Consider the following 26,734-nt stretch of genomic DNA (forward strand, 5'->3'; position numbering starts at 1 on the left):
TAAATTTAGAAAGTAAGCAATGAATATTAACTGTCTCTTGCCTATATTTAGAAGTTCTGAATAAGCAAATGTATTAATTTCCATTTTTCTCTTTTCCTCATTCAATGATATGACTATTTCCCAAAACTATTGGCTTGGGATTGTTTTCCTGGTGATTAATCCATAATATGATATAGTACGATTGCATTTATTTTTGTCCAAATACATATTATAATTAACTAAATTTTCTAATATTCTTGTACTCTGGAAAAAATAGAGGGTTTTTTTGTTTGTTTTTTCTGGACTCACTTTGCCCTTCTTTTTCTTTGTAACTTTGAGCTTCACCCAGAAACAGCTGTTGATGGCAGCCAATTCATCATCATAGAGCTTAGACTCATGTTTTGTCAAGTATTTTCAGCCTCAAAAGGTTTTCTAATCTTCTATTAAGTATGCTCCTTTTTTATAGCAGGTCATTCAACTATCAATTCATTCTCATCAAACTTTTACCTACTCTTTCTAAATACTTATATAAAGTGAAAATATCAAACACATGAAAATACATCCAGAGAATCAAAGTTCAGTTCAATTTCGACATTACTATTTAGGCAGGACAGAGGACAACATCTAATGATCTAATTGTTTTTGCCAAAGCTTGCTTCCATTAGCTCCAATAAATGTCAGCTCTTTTTACTTCTTTGGAATCTGTAGCATTCCATGTTTCAGTTCTTTAAATTTGGAATTTATTTGATTGGAAATCCTTGGGAAAGATAGACTTTGTAAGTGTGGCTAGTTCTATAAATATTTTTGGACCCAGGTAACCCTAGTCCCTGTTCTCAGAGACTTTGCCTACTTCTTTTCTAGTGATGACTTGGGGTCAAAATGCAGGCAGAAGATTCTGATCCATAAGTGATTAATATCATCACAGACAATCCCCTGTAGTTGTCTCTATGTAATTTAGAGGAACACAAGCTGAGGTGTCAGATACTCATGTGAAAAAGGACACCAGAGAAAGATGGAAGATGGTTAACCGAAAGTAGAGAAATGTTTAACAGAGGGGAAATAGGAGGAACTGTGAACTTGGCCTTTGGTATTCCAGAGAGCAGAAATAGGACTAATGGGTGGAAGCTACTAGAAGATAATTTTCATCTCAAAGAAAGAATTACTAGGTAGAGATTTTATAAATGGAATGAGGTGCTTCCTTTATAAGGCAGACAACCACTTGTAGAAAATTTGTCATGGATCTCCCTTAGCAAGGAGATATTAAAAATTCAATGTCCATATAATTCATTTTCCAAACAGGGATACATTTGAGAATGAAGGGATAGCTGCAATAAACCAGGATATCCCAAGCAAACCAAGTCTCACTTCGTCCTAATTCACCCTCATTGTTGACCACCAGTTATGTGTACTGGACAAGTGGAGAATAGGGAAGATTGACCCTGGTAAGGAAAAGGGAACAGGTCAGAGCTCATAGGACTCTGGGACACAGAGCAAATCTGTAGTTTTTTACCACCTTCTATTCTTATCCTGACAGAATGAAGTCCAAAGGCCCAGAACAAGTAGATCTATGTGAGAAAGCCCGGATATGAGTAAAGTGTTAAGAACCAGAAGAATCCAAGTAGAAACAATGCCAGGACAGGGACATTCTTCCCAGAGCCGGGGGTTGGGGGAAGTAAATACTATTCCCAAAGCAAGTCATTCAGAGAGTTCTACTAGAGCATAACATAAAAAGTAAGAATAGAACCAACCCTGAAGGGCAGAGCTTTGTGGGGGGTGACAAAGTGGAGAGCAGGACCAGCATTGTGATAGGGAATGTGAGAAGAAAGAAGTGCAGAATGTATGGGTAGCACAGTTTTCCAAAGTATGGTCTGTGCTTACTATACCGGATAGGCCTAGAATTATCTAACGATGCACATTTTTTCTTCCATTCTTAGTGGTATTTGAAATTTAATTACAAAAACTTCTCTGTGGCTTACACTGAAACTTGTGAGTGCTTGAAAGTTTACTAAAAATTAACATTCCTAAGCTAGAATTCCCATTTTACTAACTGTAGTGGGCACTCATGGCTGTACACTCAGCTCCTATCCCCTTCTTGCACTTGCCAGTGTTCAATGGGCACCTTCCAGTCTGCCATGCAGCCAGCCTAACTCAGGGGAAATTGGCCACCTCCACAGTTAGAATGAGCCACGCAGGGTAATTCCAGTCCCCTGCTCTGTGATCATTCAACTCAAACCAGTGGCATTGGTGTATCCCTTGGCAACTGGTGTTGGTCCGGACATAAGGCGTAAGTCAGCCATACTTTAGGGAAAGGTTGTTTTACAAAATGAACAAAGGTAATCAAGTTTAATTTGGTGGAAGCCAGCCTACAGATCAAGTCACCACATGAGGGGACTGAAAAAGGAAAGGAGAAGGGCAGAAAGGCAGAGTTAGAGCTCCACTTTCCCCAGGCATTCCTTACTGTTAGCTTTCCTTTCTATGCAATAACTTCCTTTTTGTTTAAGCCATTTTGGAAATGGGTTGTCTTGACTCTTCACCTGAAATGCCCTTACAGATCCATAAAACAGAGGTTTCCCACGCCTACATGCATATAGAATCACCTAGGGACCTTCCAAAGTTGCTGATGCTGCATTCCACTCAGAGATTATGATTTATTGGTTTGAGATGTAGCTGGATGAGCACAGTAATCCATATGCTCCCTTTCTTCCTGGAGAGTCCTAAGAATTTATCACTGTCCGAGATTGACAGAGTCCTCTAAGACTCCTCAAAATGCCAGAGAATATGTATGTATTCCCTCAGGACTTGGTCCACCCTCTCTAAAGAAGGAGGGACTTTTATGCTTAGTGGCAAGACTTGAGTTGCTCTGCAGCTAACCTTCTTGTATTTCTGCTTGATTCCCTTGTCTGTGCCAGAAGACTAGAGTTTGAGGCCCTTCTTTCTTTAGCAGAGTGGGAATCTAAGTCTCAGTAAGCCACAAGCTTAGGATCTCAAGGGGCCATAGTGAACAGTCCCAACTGTTCCTCAGTCATTCCTTTCTTAAACGGAAGACAGATAAATGGAAAGAGGTGAAACAGGACAGGAGGAATGGAGATCTGACCACTGTTAACAGGCTCTGACACCTCCAAGCCTCAGTATACCCTACCATGTGATAAACTGAGAAAAATCGTGTCCGTTTCATCAATATAGCAGAGCTTTTGTGAAATAATATAACACATGTGAGAGAAATTCAAAGTAAGAAAGTATTCAATGAATGTAAGTTACTGTTATGAAAGGTCCAGAGAGTTAAAAATGAAGCCTAGACCTAACCCTAACTGATACAGCAATGCCAGCAGGATGAAATGGCTCAGGGAGTGAAATCCTCTGCCAACCTGATCTCTTCATAGGCCCCTTAATTTTTCCTTTAACATCCCCCCATAAAATATCCTGCTCACTCTGTAAAGTCAACTCTAACACATGTTCTTGCCCCAACCCACTTTCACTGTGCTGCCCTCTAAGCCCCACCATACAGAAATCCTAGGGCTGCCACTAATAGACAGGAAGATTGTTTTGTTGCATTTCCCCCCAAGGCTTCTAGAAGCACTCCACTTCCTCATCCAGAGTGTACCTCTGGGTACCACAATGTGCTATCATTCCCCACTTGAATTATAATGTCTATCAAAAGAGGCATCTCTTGGGAGGCTTGAGTGCTAAGTGGGGAGTGATTTTTAGAGATGTGTGGGAAATGGTTTCAATATTTGGCAGCTCCTAAAGGAAGATGATTTGAGATGTTGGTTTAAAAAAAATGCACTTGATCAGCTCATTATGCTATTCCCTTATTTCTAAAAATGCCTCGTCACTGAAATTTGGCAGTTGAACGAAAGTAGAACTTGAATAAATCAGAGGATTATAACTTTTAGTTTATTTCATTCATTTATCGTATGTTTCACATATATCAATGTATATATTCACCAGGAAATCAATCTTTCTTTTACAGATCTCTCCATTAAAATATACCATTCTGAAACTAAAGACATAGACAATGCCCCAAGAATCGAAACAACCGAAAGTACTGCAAAAATGTACAAAGTGTCAACCATGAAACGAATATTCGATTTGGCCAAGCATCGAACAAAAAGGTCAACATTTTTCCCAACTGGGGTTAAAGTCTGTCCACAGGAATCCATGAAACAGATTTTAGCCAGTCTTCAAGCTTATTATAGATTGAGAGGTAAGGAAAGAGATGGAAATTGTTTAGCCTCTCTTTCTTTTTATCTTTTTCCTTTCACTCATCCATACGTTGTCTTTAGCCCCAAGTTTCCCAAATCTCTTATTTAGTCACAAGGGTTATAAAAATCAGTCAACTAATCTGAGAGTAATGAGTAGTAGACATTCAAAACTACAGTAGATACGTGCTTTACATTTAAAATAATGTCCTATGCAACATAGAACCATTAAGGCATTTAACAAGTCATCAGAAGGTCTTAGCATCTGAGTACTATCTCTTTGTTTTATTTTTGCCAAAGCCCAATATTGAATTTTAATGTTATTATTATGAAGTGAGAAGCACAGAATGATTGCAATGTCAGGAATCTGAGCAAGTTGATTTATGACTTAAGATTTCATTTTTCAAAAGCCACATTACAGTCCAGATCCTCTCTCCCTTCTTGTTAAGTTTAAGTTGTTTATTGCTGATCCAGCAAAAAGGTCTGAAGTTTGGAAACCTGGTGACACACCCAAGTGCAGAGGAGTCACAAATTAACAGTGGTTACCAAGATATAATGCAGGGGTTGTTAACAGAATTTACAACACAATTACTGTGATTTCCAGCAGAGTTACAGTGCAGTTTTCACCCCAAGTCAACATAACGGGATTCTTGTGGCTTTCTCAGAAATCATTATGGAGTTCAATCACACCACAGCTATCAGCGGATATCCTTGTCATTCACTCACTGCAGATGAAAGTCACCATGACTTCTTCTTTAAATGGAAACAAAACAAAATACAATCGTTAGTAGATACTATTAAATCCCCCAGGTTGCTCCAAATAATGCAAAATATCTTAGCTAGCTGGAAGCCTAAATTCAATTCATCTTACACCAGAAAGTTGAAGGGTTTGCTGAGGTCCAACTTCATCACAGGAGATAATTTTTTTCCAATCCAAAAAACACAACCTGCTCTGCTCTATTGTTTTAAGTCCATTACCTATAACGTGCTAGTTCAATTCTAGCCTGCGATGTATTGCAAATTACAACAGCAGAGAACCTCTTTCATGATACCAACGTTCTACAAAGTTCTTGAGTATCTCCATCTGTAAAATATACAAAGGTTAAGTTAGTCTGGGGAGTTTTTGCTGGGTTTTGGAGGCATACGTAACAGTCTCAAAAATATCAAGCCTTATGTTCCTCATATGTCTCATTTTATGTGGAAGAGACATTTGCTTTCTCACAGAAGCCACACCCACAGACAAATGACAAGTGCTGGATCACAGTCAGAAGGAGAACTCTAATTATAGAAAATGAAGCACACTATATTATTATTCTGAGGTCCTAGCATGGCACCTCTGCATAGCAGTGTCTGAGTAAATGCTTATTGATGGATACAGGAGGCAAAGATGCCATTGGGAATGCAAAGAAAAGACAATAAATGTGTAAATTATTCATTTTGAATGTGCCTACACATTGATCAGATAATGACGCTGGTAAATTTCATGTTATTTGTTCATGAATGGAAGTGAAATATGTAGCATATGCAACACGTAGAATATGAGCACAACTGCTATTTTCATATAACTTCTAATGCTTTATGACATTCACAAATAGGATTCATCGCAGGTATTTATGAAATAGGCTATTTATTGCTGCAACCAAATTTTTAACTCTGAATTTTATTCTTTATTCTTGATTAGGTTTACCTTTTTCATTCTTGCTTTCCTGGATGAAACAAACCACTGTTTTTATCCCCACAGCAACAACAGTCCATTATCTTTATGGTTGCCCCTGGGTGATATGAAATTTTACTATTCATCAGCATGGGTTTCTTAAGTCTAACAAATTGGTTCACAAAGAAACAAGAAATAAGACCCAGCTACAAAGTGGTGCTCCTTTGACAGAGTAACACTTCTTGTTTTTGTTGCTGCTTTTACAAAATTATCTTTTGACATCTTTCAAACTTAGGAAAGAAAGCTTCCACATTCATCAAATCAAATGGAATATTGAGATATTTCTTTCTCTAATGCTTAAAGCAACATAAATGAAAATGATGTGAGCTTCATGGTAGACTCATAATCGTACTCATCCCAAAACACAAATTCAAGACAGGCAAGCTTGTTTCTGGTAGCCTTCCAGGGGAACCCTGTTCTCCTCCCTAGGCAAACTCCCTTCAAGTCCCCATTCCTCTCTATCTCCCTCCCTCTCTTCCCCTCACTCTCCTCCTCTTCCTCTTCTTCTTCCTTCTTCTTTTTTCTCCCTCCACCTCTGTCCCAAACTCCATACCAAAAGCTACATCTTTCTTTCACATTAATATATGCCTTAGAGAAAGTTTAAGATAGAGGGCATCCTACTTCTTGCTTCTCTGTGTGTTGTCCAGAGACCAGCAGCATCACCAGGATTTGGCTGCTTGTTAGAAATGCAATCTTGCTTTAACCCCATCACATCTACTTCCAGAATCTGTATTTGAATAAGATCCCCAAGTAATCCATTTGCACTCTAAAGTTCTAGAAGCACTGGTCTAGAGAACATCTAGCAAACACCCCCACAACAGAAATTTTAAAAATGAGGTAACATGCTCAGTCAGGGCCACCATTGGTGGCAGAGCAGGGTTAGAACACAGCATTCTGACTCCTACTCCAGTGTGTTATCTCTCCATCTAATGCTTACCCAACCTGGTGGCAGACATTTTTACATACCATTGGTCTAACCTAATCCTTACAAGTGTGAGTGATTATCCCAGGGCATGCCAGCCTCCAGGATGCATGTTCCCTGGGGTTCGTCCCACATTACCAAATAGCCTACAGTATAGCTTTCAGCCAAAAGATTAAGACTCTGTGGTCAGATTTCAGACATCGGCCAGCAACAGTGGAAGACTAAAGAGGCAAGGTCTAGGATTTCCCTAGAATCTATGTAGAAATCTCTCCCAGTAGATTTAGGGAAGGATGGTGGTGTAAGTTAGATAACAGGAAAGTTAAAAGGTTAGAAAAACCCAGCTTTCAGAGGTTTTCAGACTCCTCTAAGACCTGAGATCCTTTCATGCTTCAACTTTCAAGGGTTCTTTTGATGCTCTCTTGGTAAGGATGGGGAAACTCTCCTGGTGGGACATGGGCTCGTGCCCCTGTTCTCCCAATCAGACAATTTCTACACCTCCTGCTTTGTGTTAAGCTAAGAGGTCAGAAAAATGACATCAGAGCAGTCACCAAAACAACCTGCCCCTCGGAAAGTCTAAAGAAAAACTACTGGTCCCTGTTTCATCTTTCACATTTTAATCCCTATAAATGACAATGCCCCAGGGAAATAATTCTTTTTTTTTCCCTTTTCTTTCTTTCTTTCTTTTTTTTTTTTTTTTTTTTTTTTTAAGTTAAACTCCAGTTGGTTAACATGTGGTGTAGTAGCTTCGGGAGTAGAATGTAGTGTTTCATCACTTACATATAATACCCAGTGCTCAACACAAGTGCTCTCCTTAATACCCATCACCTTAAAACCATTTAAACCATCCCCTTAAAACCTCCCTCCAGCAACCCTCAGTTTGTTCTTTACAGTTAAGAGTCTGTCTTATAGTTTGCCTCTCTCTTTCCCCTACCATGTTCATGTGTTTCACTTCTTAAATTCCACATATGAGTGAAATGATATGGTTTTGTCTTTCTCTGACTGACTTACTTTGCATATTATACTCAACCTCCATCCATATCCTTACAAATGGCAAGATTTCATTCTTTTTGATGGCTGAGTAATATTCCTGTGTGTGTGTATGTGTGTGTGTGTGTGTGTATACACACATATATGTATATATATACACACCATATCTTCTTCATCCATTCGTCAGTCAGTGGACATTTGGGCTCTCTCCATAGTTTGGCTATTGTTGATAATGCTGTTATAAACATCAGGGTGCATGTGCCCCTTCAAATCTGTGTTTTTATATCCTTTGGGTAAATATCTAGTACTGAAATTATGGATCATAGGGTAATTCTATTTTTAACTTTTTGAGGAACCTCCATACTGCTTTCCAGAGTGGCTGTATGAATTTGCCTTCCCACCAAAAGTGCAAGAGGGTTCCACTTACCACATCCTCACCAACATCTGTTGTTTCCTATGTTGTTCATTTCAGTCATTCTGACATACGTGAGGTGATATCTCACTGTAATTTTGATTTGCATTTCCCTTATGATGAGTGGTGTTGAACATCTTTTCATGTGCCTCTTAGTCATCCATATGCCTTCTTTGGAAAAATGTCTTTTCATATCTTTTGCCCATTTTTTAAATTGAATTATTTGTTTTTTGGGTGTTGAGTTTTGTAAGTTCTTTATATATTTTGGGTACTAACCCTCTATCAGATATGTCACTTGCAAATATCTTCTCTGGTTCTGTAGGTGCCTTTTTTTTTTTTAATCTATTGTTTCCTTTGCTGTGCAGAAGCTTTATATCTTGATTAAGTCCCAATAGTTCCTTTTATGATTTTGTTTGCCTTGCCTCAGGAGACGCTTCTACTAAGAAGTTGCTCTGGCCATTGTCAAAGAGGTTCCTGCCTTTGTTCTCTAGGATTTTGATGGTTTCCTGTCTCACATTTAGGTCTTTCACCAATTTTTAATTTATTAATTTATTTTATTTACTGTTATTTTATTTTATTATTTAATTTAATTTAATTTATTAATTTATTTTGTGTATGATGTAAGAAAGTGGTTCAGTTTCATCCTTTTACATGTTGCTTTCCAGTATTCCCTGCAGCTTTTTTTGAAGAGATTGTCCTTTTTCTATTGCATATTCTTTCCTGCTTCATTGAAGATTGATCATAGAGTTGTGGGTTTATTTGTGGGTTTTTTTATTCTGTTCCACTGATATATGTGTCTGTTTTTGAACCAGTACCATACTGTCTTGATCACTATAGCTTTGTAATATAACTTGAAGTCCAGAATTGTGATACCTCCATCTTTGTTTTTCTTTATCAGATTGCTGTGGCTATTCATGGTCTTTTCTGGTTCCATAGAAATTTTAGGATTGTTCGTTCTAGCTCTGTGAAAAATGCTGTTGGTATTTGATAGGGATTGCACTAAATGTGTAGATTGCTTGGGTAGTATAGACATTTTAACAATCTTTGTTATTCTAATATGTGAGCATGGAATGTTTTTCCATTTCTTTGTGTCTTCAATTTCTTTCATTAGCACTTTCTAGATTTCAGAGTACAGATCTTTTACCTCTTTGTTTAGGTTTTTTCTTAGATATCTTATAGGGTTCTTATAGGGTGCAATTATATGGAATCATTTCCTTGCTTTCTCTTTCTCCTGCTGCATTATTGGTGTATAGAAATACAACAGATTTATGTATGTTGATCTTGTATATTGTGACTTTACTGAGTTCTAGCAATTATTTGGTAGAGTCTTCTGAGTTTTCTACATAGAGTATCATGTCATCTGCAAATAGTGAATGTTTGACTCTTTCCTTGCCTATTTGGATGCCTTGTATTTCTTTTTGTTGTCTGATTGCTAAGGCTAGGACTTCAGTAATGGTAATGAGAGTGAACATCCCTATCTTTTCCTGACTGTAGAGGAAAAGCTTTCAGTTTTTCCTGCTTAAGGATGTTATTACCTGTGGGTCTTTCGTATACAGCCTTTATGATGTTGAGGTATGTAGCCTCTATTCCTGCTTTGCTGAGGGTTTTTATTAAGAATCATTGTTATAGGGTGCCTGGGTGGCTCAGTGGGTTAAGCCGCTGCCTTCGGCTCAGGTCGTGATCTCAGGGTCCTGGGATCGAGTCCCGCATCGGGCTCTCTGCTCAGCAGGGAGCCTGCTTCCCTCTCTCTCTCTCTCTGCCTGCCTCTCCATCTAGTTGTGATCTCTCTCTGTCAAATAAATAAATAAAATCTTAAAAAAAAAAAAAAAGAATCGTTGTTATACTTCATCAAATGCTTTTTCTGCACCTGTTGAGAGGATCATATGGTTCTTATATTTTCTTTTATTAATGTGGTTTATCTCATTGATTGATTTGTGAATATTGAACAACCTTTGCAGCCCAGGAATATATCCCACTGATCATGTGGAATGATTCTTTTTGAATGTACTATTGGATGCAAATTGCTAGATTTTGAGAATATTTTAATTTGTGTTCATCAAGGATATTGGCCTATAGTTCTCTTTTTTAGTATGGTCTTTGTCTGGGTTTGGAATCAAGATAATGCTGGCCTTGTAGAGTGAGATTAGAAGTTTACTTTCATTTCTATTTTTTTTTTAAACAGTTTGAGAATAGGTATTAATTCTTCCTTAAAAGTTTGGTCAAATTCCCCTGGGAAGACTCTGGCCCTGGACTTTTATTGAGAGATTTTTTATTACTGATTCAGTTTCCTTGCTGATTATTCATCTCTTCAAGTTTTCTATTTCTTCCTGTTTGGGGGTAATTTGTGTGTTTCTAGGAATTTATCTATTTCTTCCAGATTGCCCAATTTGTTGGCAAATAATTTTTCATAATATTCTCTTATAATTGTTTGTATTTATGTAGCATTGGCTGTAATCTCTCCTCCCCGGAAAATAATTCTTTAAGCAGTTTCAGACATTTGTGCTTTAGGGAGAAAGTTCTCTCAGAGCTTTTGTGAAAAGGAGATTTTAATGGGGGTGAGGGTGTTCTGTGTCTCTGAAGTAGGAAAAGGGCAGCAGAGAAAGGAGCAGAGCTAGAAAGATGTAGGCAAAAAACAAGCCTTAAACTGGACTGAAATAAAAGGAAGACTTAACCTGAGACCAAAAGCAACATGCCTGAGGGTACGTTGAACTGGTAAATAGAAGGATTATCATATTATGTTCTCCCAGATGTTTCACACAGAGATATTATCAGTGAAAGTCGCCAACACTAAGACCTCAAAGGCAGTGCTACTTGATTTTATGTATATATAAATGCTGTATCTCTGGCGCTTAAATGTGATTTGAACTAAATTAGCAGGTGCATTGGGGAGAGACAGAAAGTCAAAATAACATCCCAACAGAGAATATGGAGTAAGTAGATGAGAAACATAGCAAGGGCAACTGATTTGCTTAGGCTGGACATGCAACTCTTAAGATTTGGGCAAGCCTTTCTTAATCTTACAAAACAAACTGAGGGTTGCTGGGGGGAGGGAGGATGTGGAGAGGGTGGTTGGGTTATGGACATTGGGGAGGGTATGTAATATGGTGAGTGCTGTGAAGTGTGTAAGCCTGATGATTCACAGACCTGTACCCCTGGGGCAAATAATACATTATATGTTAATAAAAATAATTAATAAGAAAGAAAAAACAGAAAAAGGAAAATAAAAAAGATCTGGGCAAGTGTCAAGATACTCAAGTGTTGTTTCTTTCTTGCATTGTATGTAGACCCTTGAGTAGAAATGAAGATCAAAAACTGCAGGGTTGTTGGTACTGGAAAAGGCATTACAACTCTCGGATCCTTGCCTGACAGGAGGAAGCTAACATTCACAAAAGTGTGTTCTCCTGGTGAAGCTATTCACGTGCTCTCCAGGTGTGCTGACCTGTATTACTTTCCCAGGTGTGGAAAACTTGATGGCATATTTGAGGTGGAGGGGACTGCACCCACTCCTGGCTTTGTGGGTTCTGGTGAGGTGGCTGCTGGTAAATTAACCTGAGCTTCAATTGGTCTGGAATTCTCTTTGCCTTTTAAAACAAAAAGTTAAGAAAAGTCCAGACATACAAAAAATGGGAGTGAGGGACTATAAAGCATAGGAGTAAGAGTCTCCAAACTGGTCTTCTTTCCCTTTGTTCCTTCCCCCAATCCCTTCTCTCAGCATGCAGGCAGAGTTTCTCTAGAAAGTCAGATGATGTCAGCTTCTGCCCCAAAGCCTCCAACTGCTCCCCATTTCTCCTGAGGTAAAAATCAACATATTATAATTGCCTATGACAGATATCATCTTATTTTTTACCCTCACTTAATACTCTAAAATAATTTTTAAATTATGTACCCCTTTGCATGCTTTTCGGTTAACATCTGAAGTTTTTTGTCTTAAGTTTGAATAATCAGATAAGAGGCAACTTCTGGTGAGTTGTAGATATTGATATTGAAAATGAAACAAAAATTAGAACATTCGTGTGCACCTAATAGAATCTACCATAGCTACACAGTAGTTACCATCAAATACTCCATAGTGCATCCCTTCATATACTCTTCTCAACAGTAGGAAATGCCACAGGGGTCCTTTTTCTTCATATAACCCCATTTCCACCCCACTTCCCACTTCACAGCCTTATCTTAATGTATTTTGTGCTCGAAAGTCTGTTAGTGGTTACTCTTACATACTTCTCAGTAACAAAAATACGTATATAAATTTACAGATTTTATTTATTTCCTGTTACTATAGGCTTTATGTGGCCCAGCTAGCTCAGTCGGTAGAGCATGAGACTCTTATAGGCTTTATGTGTACAAAGAAATTCCTGGGTTCAGCATTTATAATTACCTTTAATATATAATTAATTGAAACAACTCGATTCAAATTTAACAAAAAATTTAAATATATTTCTTTTGACAGATATAAGATCAGATACAGGTTTTGTGGGACTAACATTTGCAAATACAAATTTAGGAACAAGACTTTGGAAGAGCCCAGTGTACATGAAGGGCCTGTAGCTTAAGTTTCATTAGCTTCAGCCTCTGGACACATGGAGTGCTTTGGTGTTGTTCCTCATATTAGTTTATGTACCATTACTCCTTATTATGTGTTGCCAAAATGAGATAGGACTTAGCACCAATTTTATCCGTTTTTTTACTTGGTTTCCCTTAATGCTGAGAAAATTTAAATGTAAATGAGTAGATGGAAACAGATGGGAGTTTTATTATAGAAATATCTTTTTTTTTTAAGATTTTATTTATTTATTTGACAGACAGAGATTACAAGTAGGCAGAGAGGCAGGCAGAGAGAGAGGAGGAAGCAGGCTCCCCGCTGAGCAGAGAGCCTGATGTGGGGCTCGATCCCAGGACTCTGAGATCATGACCTGAGCTGAAGTCAGAGGCTTTAACCCACTGAGCCACCCAGGCGCCCCAGTAATATCTTTATTCTTTAAGTTATTTTGACATTAAATGCTTACAATCACATCGTGATCTGTTATTATTTTTAATGATTTGACAGCAGTCAACTCCATTGGGACTACTTCTAATGTGTTGAAAGCAAAGAATCAGAAACCATCCTGCTGCAAAAACAGGCATTACCCCTCAACTGAGTTCACTTGGTTTCTTAACCTCCACACTGTTATTTGACATGGTCCCTTTGTGTGGCAACTTAGAGGCACTGAGCCACAGTAAGATTTGGGAGGGTTAAATGGGGGAAGAATGCGGGCCAAAGGGAAAGTGGAAAAGGAAAGATGTGTCCTCAGGCAGATGGACTTTAGGGAAGCATGATAGGAAAAATGAAATGTAGATAGTGCTTCTCTTTAGATTGTCTGTGTGCCTCTGTATCCCTTGAAAAGTCTTTAAATACAGCCAGGTTCCTATGCCCCAGTTTGAAGATTATTGGTCCACAAGGTTCTAAACAGTCCCTGTTCCCCTCACCACATCTTTCTGTCTTCATCCTATTTTACTGTCATACTTGCCCTGGTCACACTGACCTCTTTGCTGTTCCTTCAATGTTCAGAGCATTCTCCAGCCTTGAGGCCTGCTCAAAAGTCACCTTTACAACGAGATCTTCCTCAACTGCCTTATTTGAAACTACAACTTCTCTCTCTCTCTCTCTCTCTCTCCCCGCCCCCCCATATACCCTGTCTTCCTTCTTTTATTTTTCCCTATAACACATAGAAGAGTTCAATATATATTTGCTAAATGAATTAATTTCTGTGGGCTATAAATCAGTGTGTCCACATAAGCCATCAAAGAGTGCTCCATGTTCTAAGATTATGCTTGGGCTGGGAAACAGGGATCATCTCAGGATGTGGCCATTTTCTGCTCTCTATGGTGTTTCATTGCAGTGTGTCAGGAAGCAGTGTGGGAAGCATATCGGATCTTTCTGGATCGCATCCCTGAGCCAGTGGAATACCAGGACTGGGTCGGCCTCTGCCAGCAGGAGACTTTCTGCCTCTTCGACATCGGAAAAAATTTCAGCAATTCCCAGGAGCATCTGGACGTTCTTCAGCAGGTGAACCTAAGCACTGTACATTTGGAACACTGTCCAAAGAGCTCCCAGGCCTCCAGTCCCTGCCCCTTTTCATTTGGTTTCTACTGTATAAGGATTAGTTGAAGAAATGCTTAGAGATATTTGAGAAAGCCAACCAGAATTTTATTTTTGCAAAATAGCATTGTACAGGCTGGTTGAAGTGAAGTTAAAGGAAAAAGGGGATGAAAATAGACTTTAGCTCTTCAGTTGACATTTTCCCCTGGTAAAATTACTTTTTATCTTTCTGCAGAGAATAAAACAGAGACACTTCCCTGAGAGGTAAGTACCCAAAATAGAGTGCAGCATGCTCTTGACTTTTGAAAGATCATATAATGGAGTGAGACTGAGCTATTGTACTTTTATGATATTATGTCAGCACTGAAATCTGTGTAAGTTATTCTGACAGACAAATTATGCATATACTGTGCTAAAGATAAATGAGTATATAAAGGGGAAATGGATAGACCCTAAAGACTAGATAAATGTTGGTGCTATGTTTGCAGATAAAATGGATCCATTACTATGTGTTAAGTATCTAATATGTATTTTCACTTATAAGATATAGAACAATTAAAATCGTTTGATTTTTAGAATTTATGATAAACTATTAGTTACATCAGGAAAATACTAATACAATCAGACAGCAACCTGCATTTTGAACTCTCATTTGGTATTCTGTGAAGCATTAATATTTCTCAAACTAAATTACCAAAGCACTGAGCTATACTCTCAGCAAGAACTGAATATCAAATAAGAAAATCAAAATGAGAAAAAGGCAGGGAAAAGTACATTAAATAAAATGATTAAAGAAGAGAGACAAACTCTAAACACAAATTACGTACATTTTATAACATTTAGAAATCTAATTCTGAAGACAATACTAAGAGAGACACAAATTTGGCTGTATGAATTACTGACAATTCTTTATAATGCTTTTCACATTTGTTCCTTCATTTCAATTCTCTTTGCCAACAACCTCTTCTAGGACCTTACTAATTTACGCTGTGAAAAATGTCAAATCTGATCTCCCTAATGGATTTCCCTGCCTCTAACCTCTTCCCCTCCTTAACTTGTATAACCGTTACTGGATTAATAAGCCTGAAAAAAAATTCCTTTTGTCTCATTGGGCTCTGTTCAATGACATTCAAAAGAATCCCACATCTTCCTCTTACCCTTCTGAATATCCTCTGCCCACTGTTACCTCCATGCTCTGTGTGCAGAAGGCTGACTGGTAAGGATAGAGTCATGCACAGCCTTTGCCCTGACTCCTAGGTAGGACCAGCCAGTGGGGGAGCAGGAGATCAGAGGGAGAGAATGAATGAGTGAATTTCTCACCTCTCCTCACCTCCAGCTTGCAAAGTCTCCAAGGGCTGTTGTCCTCCTTCAACTTCAACTCAGCTCCTGTCAAGCAGCCTTTCCACAGATCCCTGTCTCTGGTTCATGGTAACTGGGCTAAGCATACTTTGAGCACCCCACTGTTACCAGCCCTGGGGTACTGCGCTTGACCTTGTGGTTGTTCTTATACTCTTCCCACACCTTAATAAGTCATTCCTTTTTTAAACTTTGCTCAAATCATCCCACAATGAGTGAGCCATCTGTGTCCTGCCAGGAGCTTCACTGAGGCATAGGCCAAACTAATCATTTGAGACCTTCCACCCCCTGACCTTTCCAACTTTGCATCCATTACCCATGATCCCACTGTTGCTACCATGTCACCCACTGCACATAGACCACGTCTTCCTCATCCTGGATTCTGACTCCTAGCCTTTCCCTCTTGCTCGGAAAAACCTGCCTTTTCTACATTACCTATCCAAATCCTACTCTCCTTCCAGCTCATAGTGAAGTCCCACCTGGATTCCATGATGTCGCAACAGCCCATTTGAGCCTGCAGCAGTAGCTCCCTGCTTTGAACTTTATGCTCCTTTTGGCACTTACATTATTATTTAACACTTCCTCATTTTACCATATTTTCCTGTAAGAGTTTAAACTCCTCAAGGGCAGGAAACTTTTCATATCTCTCTACCCACCACCACAGACCTGAGCAAAATTCTCATATATTTTGTTAATTGGTAAGTCTACAGAGCCACTCTTTAGAAATTTTAAAAAGTTGTTATGAGAAGAAATAATGTGATTGAAGCAAACCTTACTACTAGAGTATTAACTTTGTTCACAAGACACAGATATTCACTCTTCTGATTAACTACAGGATGGTACTTATTCCCCCGTTTTCAAAAAAAGAAAAAGAAAACAAAGGAAAGGCCATCCATCCATAAGAAAAAAATCCAACAGGGTGTACCAAGAATTGATTAAAAAAAAAAAAGAAACATTAAAAATCATAGGAAACAGCTCCCAAAGACAGAAGGAGAAAGAAATAGAATCATCCCATCCATTCCTGTGTCTACCAACATTGCTGGAAAGAATGGCTAAGATGTAAGAGACAAACATTTTACATTAACTATGATTACCAAATTGGGAAGCGAGGGAGGGAGGGAGGGAGGACCGCCAGCCCGTTATTTCAAGCCTTTCTAGGAAGACAAAACAGAAAACTTTCTCACCTGAGTAGCCTGTAAATCTGCCAGTTTCAAATGACTTTAAAATAAAAGCCAGTGAAAGAACCCAGTGTCCCAGCTTCCCAAATTATAGCTTCTGAGGAATGGTCTAGATTGTCATTGCAGTAACAGAATTATACCCAGTGGCAAAGGATGAGGAAATAGCATGTGACACAGGATCCTGCTCAAAGCAGGCTGTTGACTTGTAACTAATGCTATAGCCAGCACTTTAATAACTGTTCCTCTTGGCTGTTTTCTTTCTTATAGGAAGGTAAAACAAGGATGCCAGAGTTATAATAAGAGGAAAGATATCTTACTATAAACAAAGTTCTATAAAGTGAAAAAAAAGGAAAATTGTCTAAATCACAAATGCTCTGTTTGATATGAGATCTTTATAAATATGATATCCATAAAAACTATTTCTTAAGTATATAGCAAAGTACCAGTAGAAACAAACAAGAATACCTAATTCCAAAATGGTCTGAAGTTATGTTTAGCCCGTGTGCACCAATATAGTGTTTACACTATATTGTGTTTACATCTATTCTAATTGGTCACATGTTTACATCTATTCTAATTGGTCACAGCCCATGCCAGGCCAATGGATAATATTTTGTATATTATGTCTATTAAGACTTTGGTAAAACTGGGTGTGTTAGAAATATGTATGTAGATGATCCCATTGTCTTGAGCCGGTCTAGATGACTCTACAACACAGAGCATCTAACCATTTCCTTTGGTCTTCCCATCATCATGAATCACAGAAAACTGGATCGAGTATATTGGGCAACTATTACTAAATTGTACTAACGCAGACACAAGATAATTAGACCTAATAACTTATAGTAACAAATCTTTCAGTGAGCTTCAAAAGAGATTACTACTGCTACTCCTTTCTATATAGAAGTTGCTTGCTAGAACAGGCCAACGTCATAACAGACAGCTATATAACCATGCCCTTGGATTTGCCCTTAGCTATCTTCCAGACTGCCTCCGCATGGCAATGCCAACTTACCCCTAACAGCCTACCCAATAACTCCTTCTGTGTCCAGAATAAGTATTTAATACACCCGCATTATCCAGAAATCTTCCTCTCTCCTATTACTGTAACCAGTAACCACAAGAGTTACTTTAGTAAATAAACTTAAGAACTCTGGATTTGCAGGTTTGAGGATCGGAGATTTTAGCAAGAACATTCAGCCATAGATCATATCATGCAATTACCTTTGATGTCAAGGACACAGTGCAAGTACAATGGGACTATAAAACATAAAAAAGCCCCGAAGACCAGTTTTGCTTATGATGGAAGTGCTCCCCAGGACCACATGAAAGATGCTTATGGAACACCCTGGAGTCAAACATAACCATTTTCAAGAGTTGTTTGAATATTTCTTCAATGAAAATACACTTGAAGATTACTTCTATATGAAAGAAATAGGCAAACCCAGTTTTAAAGGGGTCTCCTCTAATTTTTAGATCTGTTGAGTATAGGAAAAGTAAATGCATTTCTCCTGTTGTTATCAAGCTCCTTTTCATCACCTCTTCTTTCTTTTCTGCTGTGGTGTTAGAAAAGATGAAGCATCTACAGAGGAGACATTCAGAGAGCCGGGTGAGACCCCTGTGTTTTCTACAGGTAAGCTTAGGTCTTCTCATTCACCTGCTCCTGAACCTTAATTCAAATGATCATGAAAGTATATTATTTAAAAAGCAATCCTTAATTGAAGTTGACAGAATTCATAACATACTTTCTCAAAGCTAAATGATATTTCTAACTTTAGAAAATAATTTAAATGCATTGTATAAAACTTGAAAAGTTTAGAAAAGAATAAAGGTAAAGCCAAATCACCCATTATCCTACAACTTGGAGACAATCATTACCAATATTTTCAAACAAATAAACTCAAGATAAATATCTGTCTTGCATCCTTTATATAGTTACAAGTGGAAAAATTAACTAGATCTCATTGTCGAAACCATTTAACTGTAACATACCTAGGATAGCACCAAACTAGGATAGCACCTAGAAGAGAAGAATGGAGACTTCAACTAGGATCAAAAGTTTGAGTTATATTTTTCTCAAGAACATATTTATGTGATCTTAAAAAAAAAAGAGAGATAAGAATGCATCCCACATCTATAAATTCCAGAATGACAGAAAAAAACACATGAAACATTGACCTTGTTCTAATGTAAATTTCTCCAATCTCATTTTTGTGCCTGTCATGTTTTTAATTTCCATAGAGGTTGCCAGTATCTCCCTCGGACCCTTCCCACTCACTCTGGAGGACACACTCTTCAATGACACCAAGATGCCTACAATAGTAAGAAGTTCTGAGAGTGAATCTATGTCTTTACATGCCTGTTTTTGTTTTATTAGTAATGCAAGAAAAGAGAATGGGTGAATTAGCCATTCAGTATCACTGGTGCTGCATTTTTATCACTCCAATTAAGAGTCAGTGACTTTGTTCTATTCGAGATTCTTCCTTCCTCTAGGGAATGAGGGGAAAATGATTGAAAACTAGAATAAGGTGGGAGGGATTGCAAGAAACAATTCAATTATAAACTCCAGGATGGCAAGGACCATTTTTACCCCCAGTACCATTCTATTTGACCTATAGGTCAGATGGCTGAGGATTCGCTGGAACTATTGCTGTGAACAAAGAATTAAAATGTTCCATTTTTCTCAAAAATATTAGTCCAGGAACAGTGAAAAGAGCTGTTGGAAAAAATTATTGAGATTAAACGTATTCACTATAAAATTTCAAAGACAATTCTGGTTTGCCTTCTCTTTTCTCATACTACTTGCCTCCCGTTTCTTCAAAATCTATTATAGGTCCCCCCTTCTCCAGTAAATATTCCCTGAACGTTTCCTTTTGTATTTACCACATCCTCCTCTTACCCTTTTTATCACCTGCATCTATCACTTATTCTTTCATTCAGCAAATGTTTTACTAAAATCCTCTGATATGCCAGACATTGGGGTAAGTGCCAAAGATCCTAAGTTGAGTAAGACACAGTTCTGCCTTCAAGAAATTTATAATGCAAATAAGTACAACAAAATAATCTAGTTGCTGTACTTGAAGATGGCAGGTATATAGAATGGATCAAAATGATAGACCAGAACAGGTTGCAAAGGATGTGACCCCAGTCCTGTATATTCACAGAGAGTTTGTGCGTAAATGGCCACTTTTTTTTTTTTTTTAAACTTTGGGAGATTTAATGAAGTATGAGAATCATACTGGATTCAGGAGATTATATATGGGGTGACAAGATTAGCATATAAAAAGACTCTGGGTGAGTATGGCATAGATATTAAATGAGAAATTAAAATATTATTCACTGCTCCAGGAGATTAGAGGAGACAAAGATTTCTTCCCTAAATGATCAGAGGAAATATTATTTTAAATGAACCATAAAATATTAGTAAGAAGTAAAAATGTGTGTGTGTATATATGTGTGTATCCCCATGTTTTAGTGCTGGGATGAGCATGGGGAGCAGTGAGGAGGGTCTCCAGTCAGGAGACTAGCACAAGCGATATGGTATCTTATAAACAGTGAACAAGCTATCTGGTAGTCAGTGCAGGGAAAAATGATACAGACTACAGTTATTCAAGCAGCAACAATTCCATTTACAATTGTACAAAAAATATATATATCTAGGAATAAATCAAACCAAAGAGGTGAAAAACCTGTACTCTGGAAACTATAAAATACTGATGAAAGAAACTGAAGATGACACAAAGATATGGAAAGGCATTCCTTGCTCATGGATTAGAAGAATAAATATTGTTAAAATGTCTATACCACCCAAAGCAATTTACACATTTAATGCAATCCCTATCAAAATACAAAGAGCATTTTTCAAAGAGCTAGAACGAAGAATCTTGAAATTTGTATGGAACCACAAAAGACGCCAAACAGACCAAGCAACCTTGAAAAAGAAGAGCAAAACTGGAGGTGTCACAATTCTGGATTTCAGTTAAATTATAAAACTGTAGTAATCAAAACAGTATGGTACTGGCACAAAAATAGACATATAAATCAATGGAACAGAATTGAAAACCCAGAAATAAACCCACAACTGTATGGTCAACTAATTTTTGACAAAGCAGAAGAGAATATCGAATGAGAAAAGGACAGTCTCTTTGCCAAATAGTGTTGGGAAAACTGGACAGCAACATGCAAAAGAAAGTAATTGAACCACTTTATTATACCATACACAAATATAAATATAAAATGTATTAAAAATCTAGACGTGAGACAGGAAACCATAAATAAAACCATTAAAAAAAAAAAACAGAGAAGGGAATACAGACAGTAACCTCTTTGACATTGGCCATAGCAACTTATTTCTAGATATGTCTCCTGAGGCAAGGGAAATAAAAACAAAAATAAACTGTTGGGACCACATCAAAATAAAAAGCTTCTACACAGCGAAGAAAAAAATCAATAAAACTAAAAGTCTACAGAATGGAAGAAGATATTTGTAAATGGCATATCTGATGAAAGGTTATTATCCAGAATATATAAAGAACTTATAAAACTCAACACCCAAAAAACAAATAACCCAATTTTAAAAAGGGCAGAAGACATGAAGAGACGTTTTTCCAAAGAAGGCGAACAGACGGCCAAGAGACACATGAAAAAATGCTCATCGTCATTCATCATCAGGGAAATACAAATCAAAACTATAATGAGGTATCACCTCACAGCTGTCAGAATGACTAAAATCAACAACACAAGAAATAATAGATGTTGGCAAGGATGTGGAGAAAAAAGGAACCCTCTTGCACTATTGGTAGGAATGCCAACTGGTGGAGCCACTCTGGAGAACTATATGGAGGTTCCTCAAAAAGTTAAAAATAGAACTACCCTGTGACCCAGCAATTGCACTATTGAGTATTTATCCAAATAATACAAAAACACTAATTCAGACAGACACATGAACCCCTGTTTACAGTAGCATTATTTACAATAGACAAATTATGGAAACAGCCCAAGTATCTGTCAGCTGATGAATGGATATTTAAAAATGTGCTGTATATATATGCAATGGAATATTCCTCAACCATAAAAAAGAATGAAATCTTGCCATTTGCAAGGATGTAATCCTATGCTAGAGAGTATAATGCTAAGTGAAATAAGTCAGTCAGAGAAAGACAAATACCATATGATTTCACTCAGATGTGGAATTTAAGAAACAAAACAAATGAGCAAAGGGAAAGAGAGAGAGAGAAACCTAGAAACAGATTCTTAACTATAGAGAACAAACTAATGGTTACCAGAGGGGACATGGGATGGGGGTGGGTGAAATAGGTGATGGGGATTAAGGGCTGCACTTGTCATGATGAGCACAGGATGATGTATGGAAGTGTTGAATCACTATATTGTACACCTGAGACTAAAATAACAGTGTATCTTAACTAACTGGAATTAAAATTAAAAATATTTTAAAATTAAAATTTTAAATTTTAGATTATTTAAATTTTAAATTAAATTTTAAATTAAAATTTAAAATATTCTATTTTAAAAATAGAATACACTACCTGGGCCTACTCAGTAGTTTAATTAAAAAAAAACTTTCATGAAAAAATATATAAAAAATAAATAAAATTGTTCAAGCAGATTGAGATCAGATTGTGGAGAGCCTTGGAGGTCAGGAAAGAACTTTGGAATTTTACGCATAGATAATAGAGTATCACTGAGGATGCTGGGTAAGAAACATGGAAAATTAACCCAGTAGCTGAAGGTAATTAGAAGATGTCTCACGATTACATCTAAAGAATTTATTTAAATGTCTCATATGAACTTTAAATATGCCCAGTTAAATGGTAAGATTCTAGAAGATAATACCACATGCCATACATTTTTCTTTTAACTTTCCATATGTCCTAGCACTGTTCTATATCCATACAGATGCTTAATGTGTGTTATTTCAATGAGTGAGTGAATGAATGAATGAAAACAAACATCAGTAGTCTGGCGAGTGTGAGTCTACATCCTCTGTGTGCACTATTAAAGTTAGAGGCTATGCTGCTGTCCCATGGAAAAGAGAACTTTGTGGTGAGAAATGAAGAGAGACTACATTGACTACCACCCACATGAGATTTGTCCCTCATGTCATTTTCCATTGGTTGGTCTCTTTCAGCTTCCACAGCTTTAATTTCACTAATAAGAGAATATGTACATTACCAAAGACTTTCCATTTTCTATAGACATGATTTTTACTCTTTTAAGAAAGCTGTTCAGATTTCATGACCATCTGGGTGCCCAATATTGAAAATCTGTCAAACCTCAAGTTTGAACCCCAGCTCTAGGCTTGATCTGTACCCTGGGGGGCCTACATGAATTCAGAACAGTGAGAGACTCCTGCCTATTCTCAGTCCAGAGGGCAAGAAGGATGACCTCTGGTCCTTGATCAGAGGCCAAATCCAGGTCCTCAAAAGAGTGCTTCTCTTCTAAGTCACATGCTACCAAAGGTGGCCCCAATATGCCATTCCTTCTGAGAGATATTTCAAACCCTCTCTTGATCTAACTAGCTTCAATGTGAAGTTTAAGCACAAATGGTCTCATTAAACCAGACTAGACTCTTCCCTAAGAAAAGATTATATTAAGTAATCGCTCAGCATCCTTAGGTTATTTTAGGTAATCCAGTCCTCATCAAAGAGTATTTATAAAGTTATGCAAGAAGGTGGCACAATCCCAGTGACGGGATTATGTATGTATATATACATGCAGTATTTATGAATTATGTGTGTGTGTATATATGTGTAAATGCTTTCATGAAGAGCACATAGCAATGTTCTCAAGGATTCTAAACAGTTAACTCATTGGAGCTTTGGTACATTGTCTCTCAATGAAATTCAGAGGACACTTCTAGTTCATAGAATTTTAATTCTAAAAGCACTTGAGCCTTCATAATACACTTCTTGGGACATTATCAATATATACTGTTTAATATTACCATATGCTTATACTTTATGTTAAGAGAAGACTTTATTTTTTAATTTAGGAAAGAAAAGTAGAACCCACTAAGATATCCAAGGGCCCATTGGAGCAGAAGGTGTTGCTGAGCGTCACTCTGGCAAACCAGAAGCTCGAGGCGGAACTCACTGACTCCCAGTCCCCATATTATCAGGAGCTGGCAGCAAAGTCTCAGCTCCAGGTAAGTGAGCCCGTCCCACACAACCACAGCCTGAGTCATGAATCAGAATCTGAGAGCTAACAGGACTAAACCCTTTGAGTTGAGTTCCAACTTCTTGTGACTAGGCATTCATTTTTAACCATTTGAAAGAAATCAAAAACTGCAATATATCCCAAAATGTTAGGGCAAATGGATCTCTAGAAAAGTTTTTCTATTCCAGCTTCTCTATCCTAAAAGTCACTTATATTTAGGTTTTCTTTAAATATTAGTGGGTTTTTAAATCTCCTTTAACTGAAAGGCACGAAGCACATATTCTGTAGGTCTAAAATGTTCATGTAAGCACCAACTAGGGAATATGCTGGGTTGAAATATGAATTTTTAACCCATATTTGTCTTACATAATGTTTCCACTTTTGCAGTTTGATGCAATTTAAAACCTTGGCATTTTTCATGGGTGAAAATGAAAGCCAATTATGTTGTCCATGTCATCCAGGAAACTTAGGAGCTGCCCCAAGATGTCTCCTCCATCTCTGACCGTTATCTCCTCTGCCCACCTCTTCATTCGCCACAGGATGAATCCAAAACGCTGTGCTGACTGTGGCTTCTATTCACCATGAAGAGAGTCCTGCCTTCCTTTCCAGCTTCATCTGAACACTAGGCCTTTCCCATCCCCCTCCTTTGCACACTACTTTACAGGAAATACAAACTGCTTGCAAATCTCTTCTCACCTTTAGCCTTTCCATGTGCTGCTTCCTCTGTCCGCAATGTCCCTTCCCTGAGTTTCATTTTGCAAACTTCATCAAGGAAAGTTCTCTCCACTCATCCTGGGTTCAGTACCTCTCCTCTGAGCTAACACTCAGTGCCCACTGCTGTCCCAAGAGTTATCACCCTGTCTTGAGATTGTTTGTTTACACGTCTATGGCTTTTGTTGTCTCTACTTCTCCCTCTTCACCCAGCACCTCACTGCCTTCAGGCTCTGGGCGTCCCCTTGAGGGCAGGAACAATTTCTTGATCTCTGAGGTCTTACTGCCTAATATGGAGTTGGGATGCAGTTAACTATTCTGTAATTATAGAAATGCAATTGAGAATCGATGCATTCATACGATAACATAACCATGAACTACATTTTTGGATAGCCCAAGCATCTCACACAGCACGGCCAGGGAACCTACAGGCCCCTACTTCTCACATGTGGAGAATTCAAGGCTTACCTCCTCTCAACTGAGGAGATGATGAATAAGCAAAAATTTGTGTGTTTTGTGTTTTTTGTTTGTTTGTTTGTTTGTTTAGTTTTTTATTTTTTATAAACATATAATATATTTTTATCCCCAGGGGTACAGGTCTGTGAATCACCAGGTTTACACACTTCACAACACTCACCAAAGCACATACCCTCCCCAATGTCCATAACCCCACCCCCCTTTTCTCAACCCCCCTCCCCCAGCAACCCTCAGTTTGTTTTTTGAGATTAAGAGTCACTTATGGTTTGTCTCCCTCCCAATCCCATCTTGTTTCATTTATTCTTCTCCTACCCCCTTAAGCCCCCAGAATAAGCAAAAATTTTAAACCTCCAACCACTCCCTGCATCACCGTTCAGCCAATAAAATGTAAAGAATCATCTCTACACACTTCAAAGAGAAAACATCAGCATGGGGTGTTTATGAACTGGAGAGGTACTTAGACACGGATTATTAGATAGAATGAATTAAAAATTGTCTGTGGACTTTCTGTTTGTTCTTTAAAATATTCTTTTCAGAAAGTTCTGAGTATAGTCAGAATTATCTTCAAAATTGGTTAGTTGGCCGAGATTCAAACCCAAGCAGCCTGGCATCAGAACCCCTATTCTTAATCATTATGCTATACTTCCCATTTTTCCCAAATAAATATCTTCAAGGCAGGGATTTTTGTACCATCATCAGATAAACAAGTCCATTCTAGACTCAAAACCTTATTAGCCAAAAGACTATGTCTTCTTGCTCAGTCTTGTTCCAGAGACCCATTACATCAGCCCTGCTGGTTCCTCTGCATGATCACTGGCTTCTCTGAAATGGAGCCCCTCTGCTTAGAGCATCTGTTCCCTTTCCAGGCTCCTGAGCAATCCAGACCACCTAGCAGCCTGCCCACACATAACTAAGCAGCTCCACCACAGCCCGGACTTGCATCAGCACAGCCATTCAGGCCTAATCAGGAATTAATGGACAGTGCTTTGCAGTAATTTAATTTCCACAATAAACCTAATGAGCAATTTAATACAAATGTCAAAAGGAATGCTTAGTTGTTGTCTGAATGCTTTCTCCTGTGCAAACATTCATGAGAACTCAACACGGCTGCCTTTTTATAGCCCCGTTAGCATACATTCCAGCAGAATCAGGGAGGCCCCTGTGCAGTTAGTATTATTAATAAGGTTAACTGGGCACTTAATTAGCAATTTAGTGGTTAGCACTCCATGATTGGAAGGTCCCCAGAAGATTATTTAGCGGAATTAACTGAAGGCTTTTGTCATCTCCTCCCTAGATGCCTTCTGCACCCTCCTAAGCAGAGCTGGCTCTTAATCAATCACAGGCAGGTTCACAAAGAGGACATGGACAACAAGCAAAATTCCCCTCCACCAGAGGCAGTGCCGTGGCGCACTCCTGGAGGGGAGGACGGCTCTCCCTGGAGATGTTCCCTGCTGCCCATGCTGCGGCTGTGAGCCTCTCTGGAAGCAGCTCTGTGCTTGTTTTCCTCCATAGAACAGCATCTCTGATATCCTGGATAAGAAAGA

General features: G+C 38.1%; 1 protein-coding gene and 1 long non-coding RNA gene across 3 annotated transcripts in view; one reads left to right on the plus strand and one right to left on the minus strand.

Annotated features, from left to right (window-relative positions):
* Nucleotides 1-26,734, plus strand: part of IMPG1 (interphotoreceptor matrix proteoglycan 1) — a 125,274-nt gene that overhangs the window by 19,750 nt on the left and 78,790 nt on the right. The window contains exons 2-7 of one of the 2 annotated variants that reach the window (XM_032339233.1): nt 3,950-4,183; nt 14,093-14,259; nt 14,528-14,556; nt 18,395-18,459; nt 19,068-19,147; nt 23,839-23,991. In XM_032339233.1, the coding sequence (XP_032195124.1) occupies nt 3,950-4,183; nt 14,093-14,259; nt 14,528-14,556; nt 18,395-18,459; nt 19,068-19,147; nt 23,839-23,991 (728 nt within the window). The remainder of the gene's footprint in view (nt 1-3,949; nt 4,184-14,092; nt 14,260-14,527; nt 14,557-18,394; nt 18,460-19,067; nt 19,148-23,838; nt 23,992-26,734) is intronic. The other variant, XM_032339234.1, reaches the window with a different exon arrangement.
* Nucleotides 25,487-26,734, minus strand: part of LOC116588326 — a 66,972-nt gene continuing 65,724 nt past the window's right edge. Inside the window, exon 3 of the long non-coding RNA XR_004284888.1 lies at nt 25,487-26,720. This is a non-coding gene — a long non-coding RNA (uncharacterized LOC116588326). The remainder of the gene's footprint in view (nt 26,721-26,734) is intronic.

Source organism: Mustela erminea, chromosome 4, assembly GCF_009829155.1.
Source record: "Mustela erminea isolate mMusErm1 chromosome 4, mMusErm1.Pri, whole genome shotgun sequence".
Classification (NCBI taxonomy): Eukaryota; Metazoa; Chordata; class Mammalia; order Carnivora; family Mustelidae; genus Mustela; species Mustela erminea.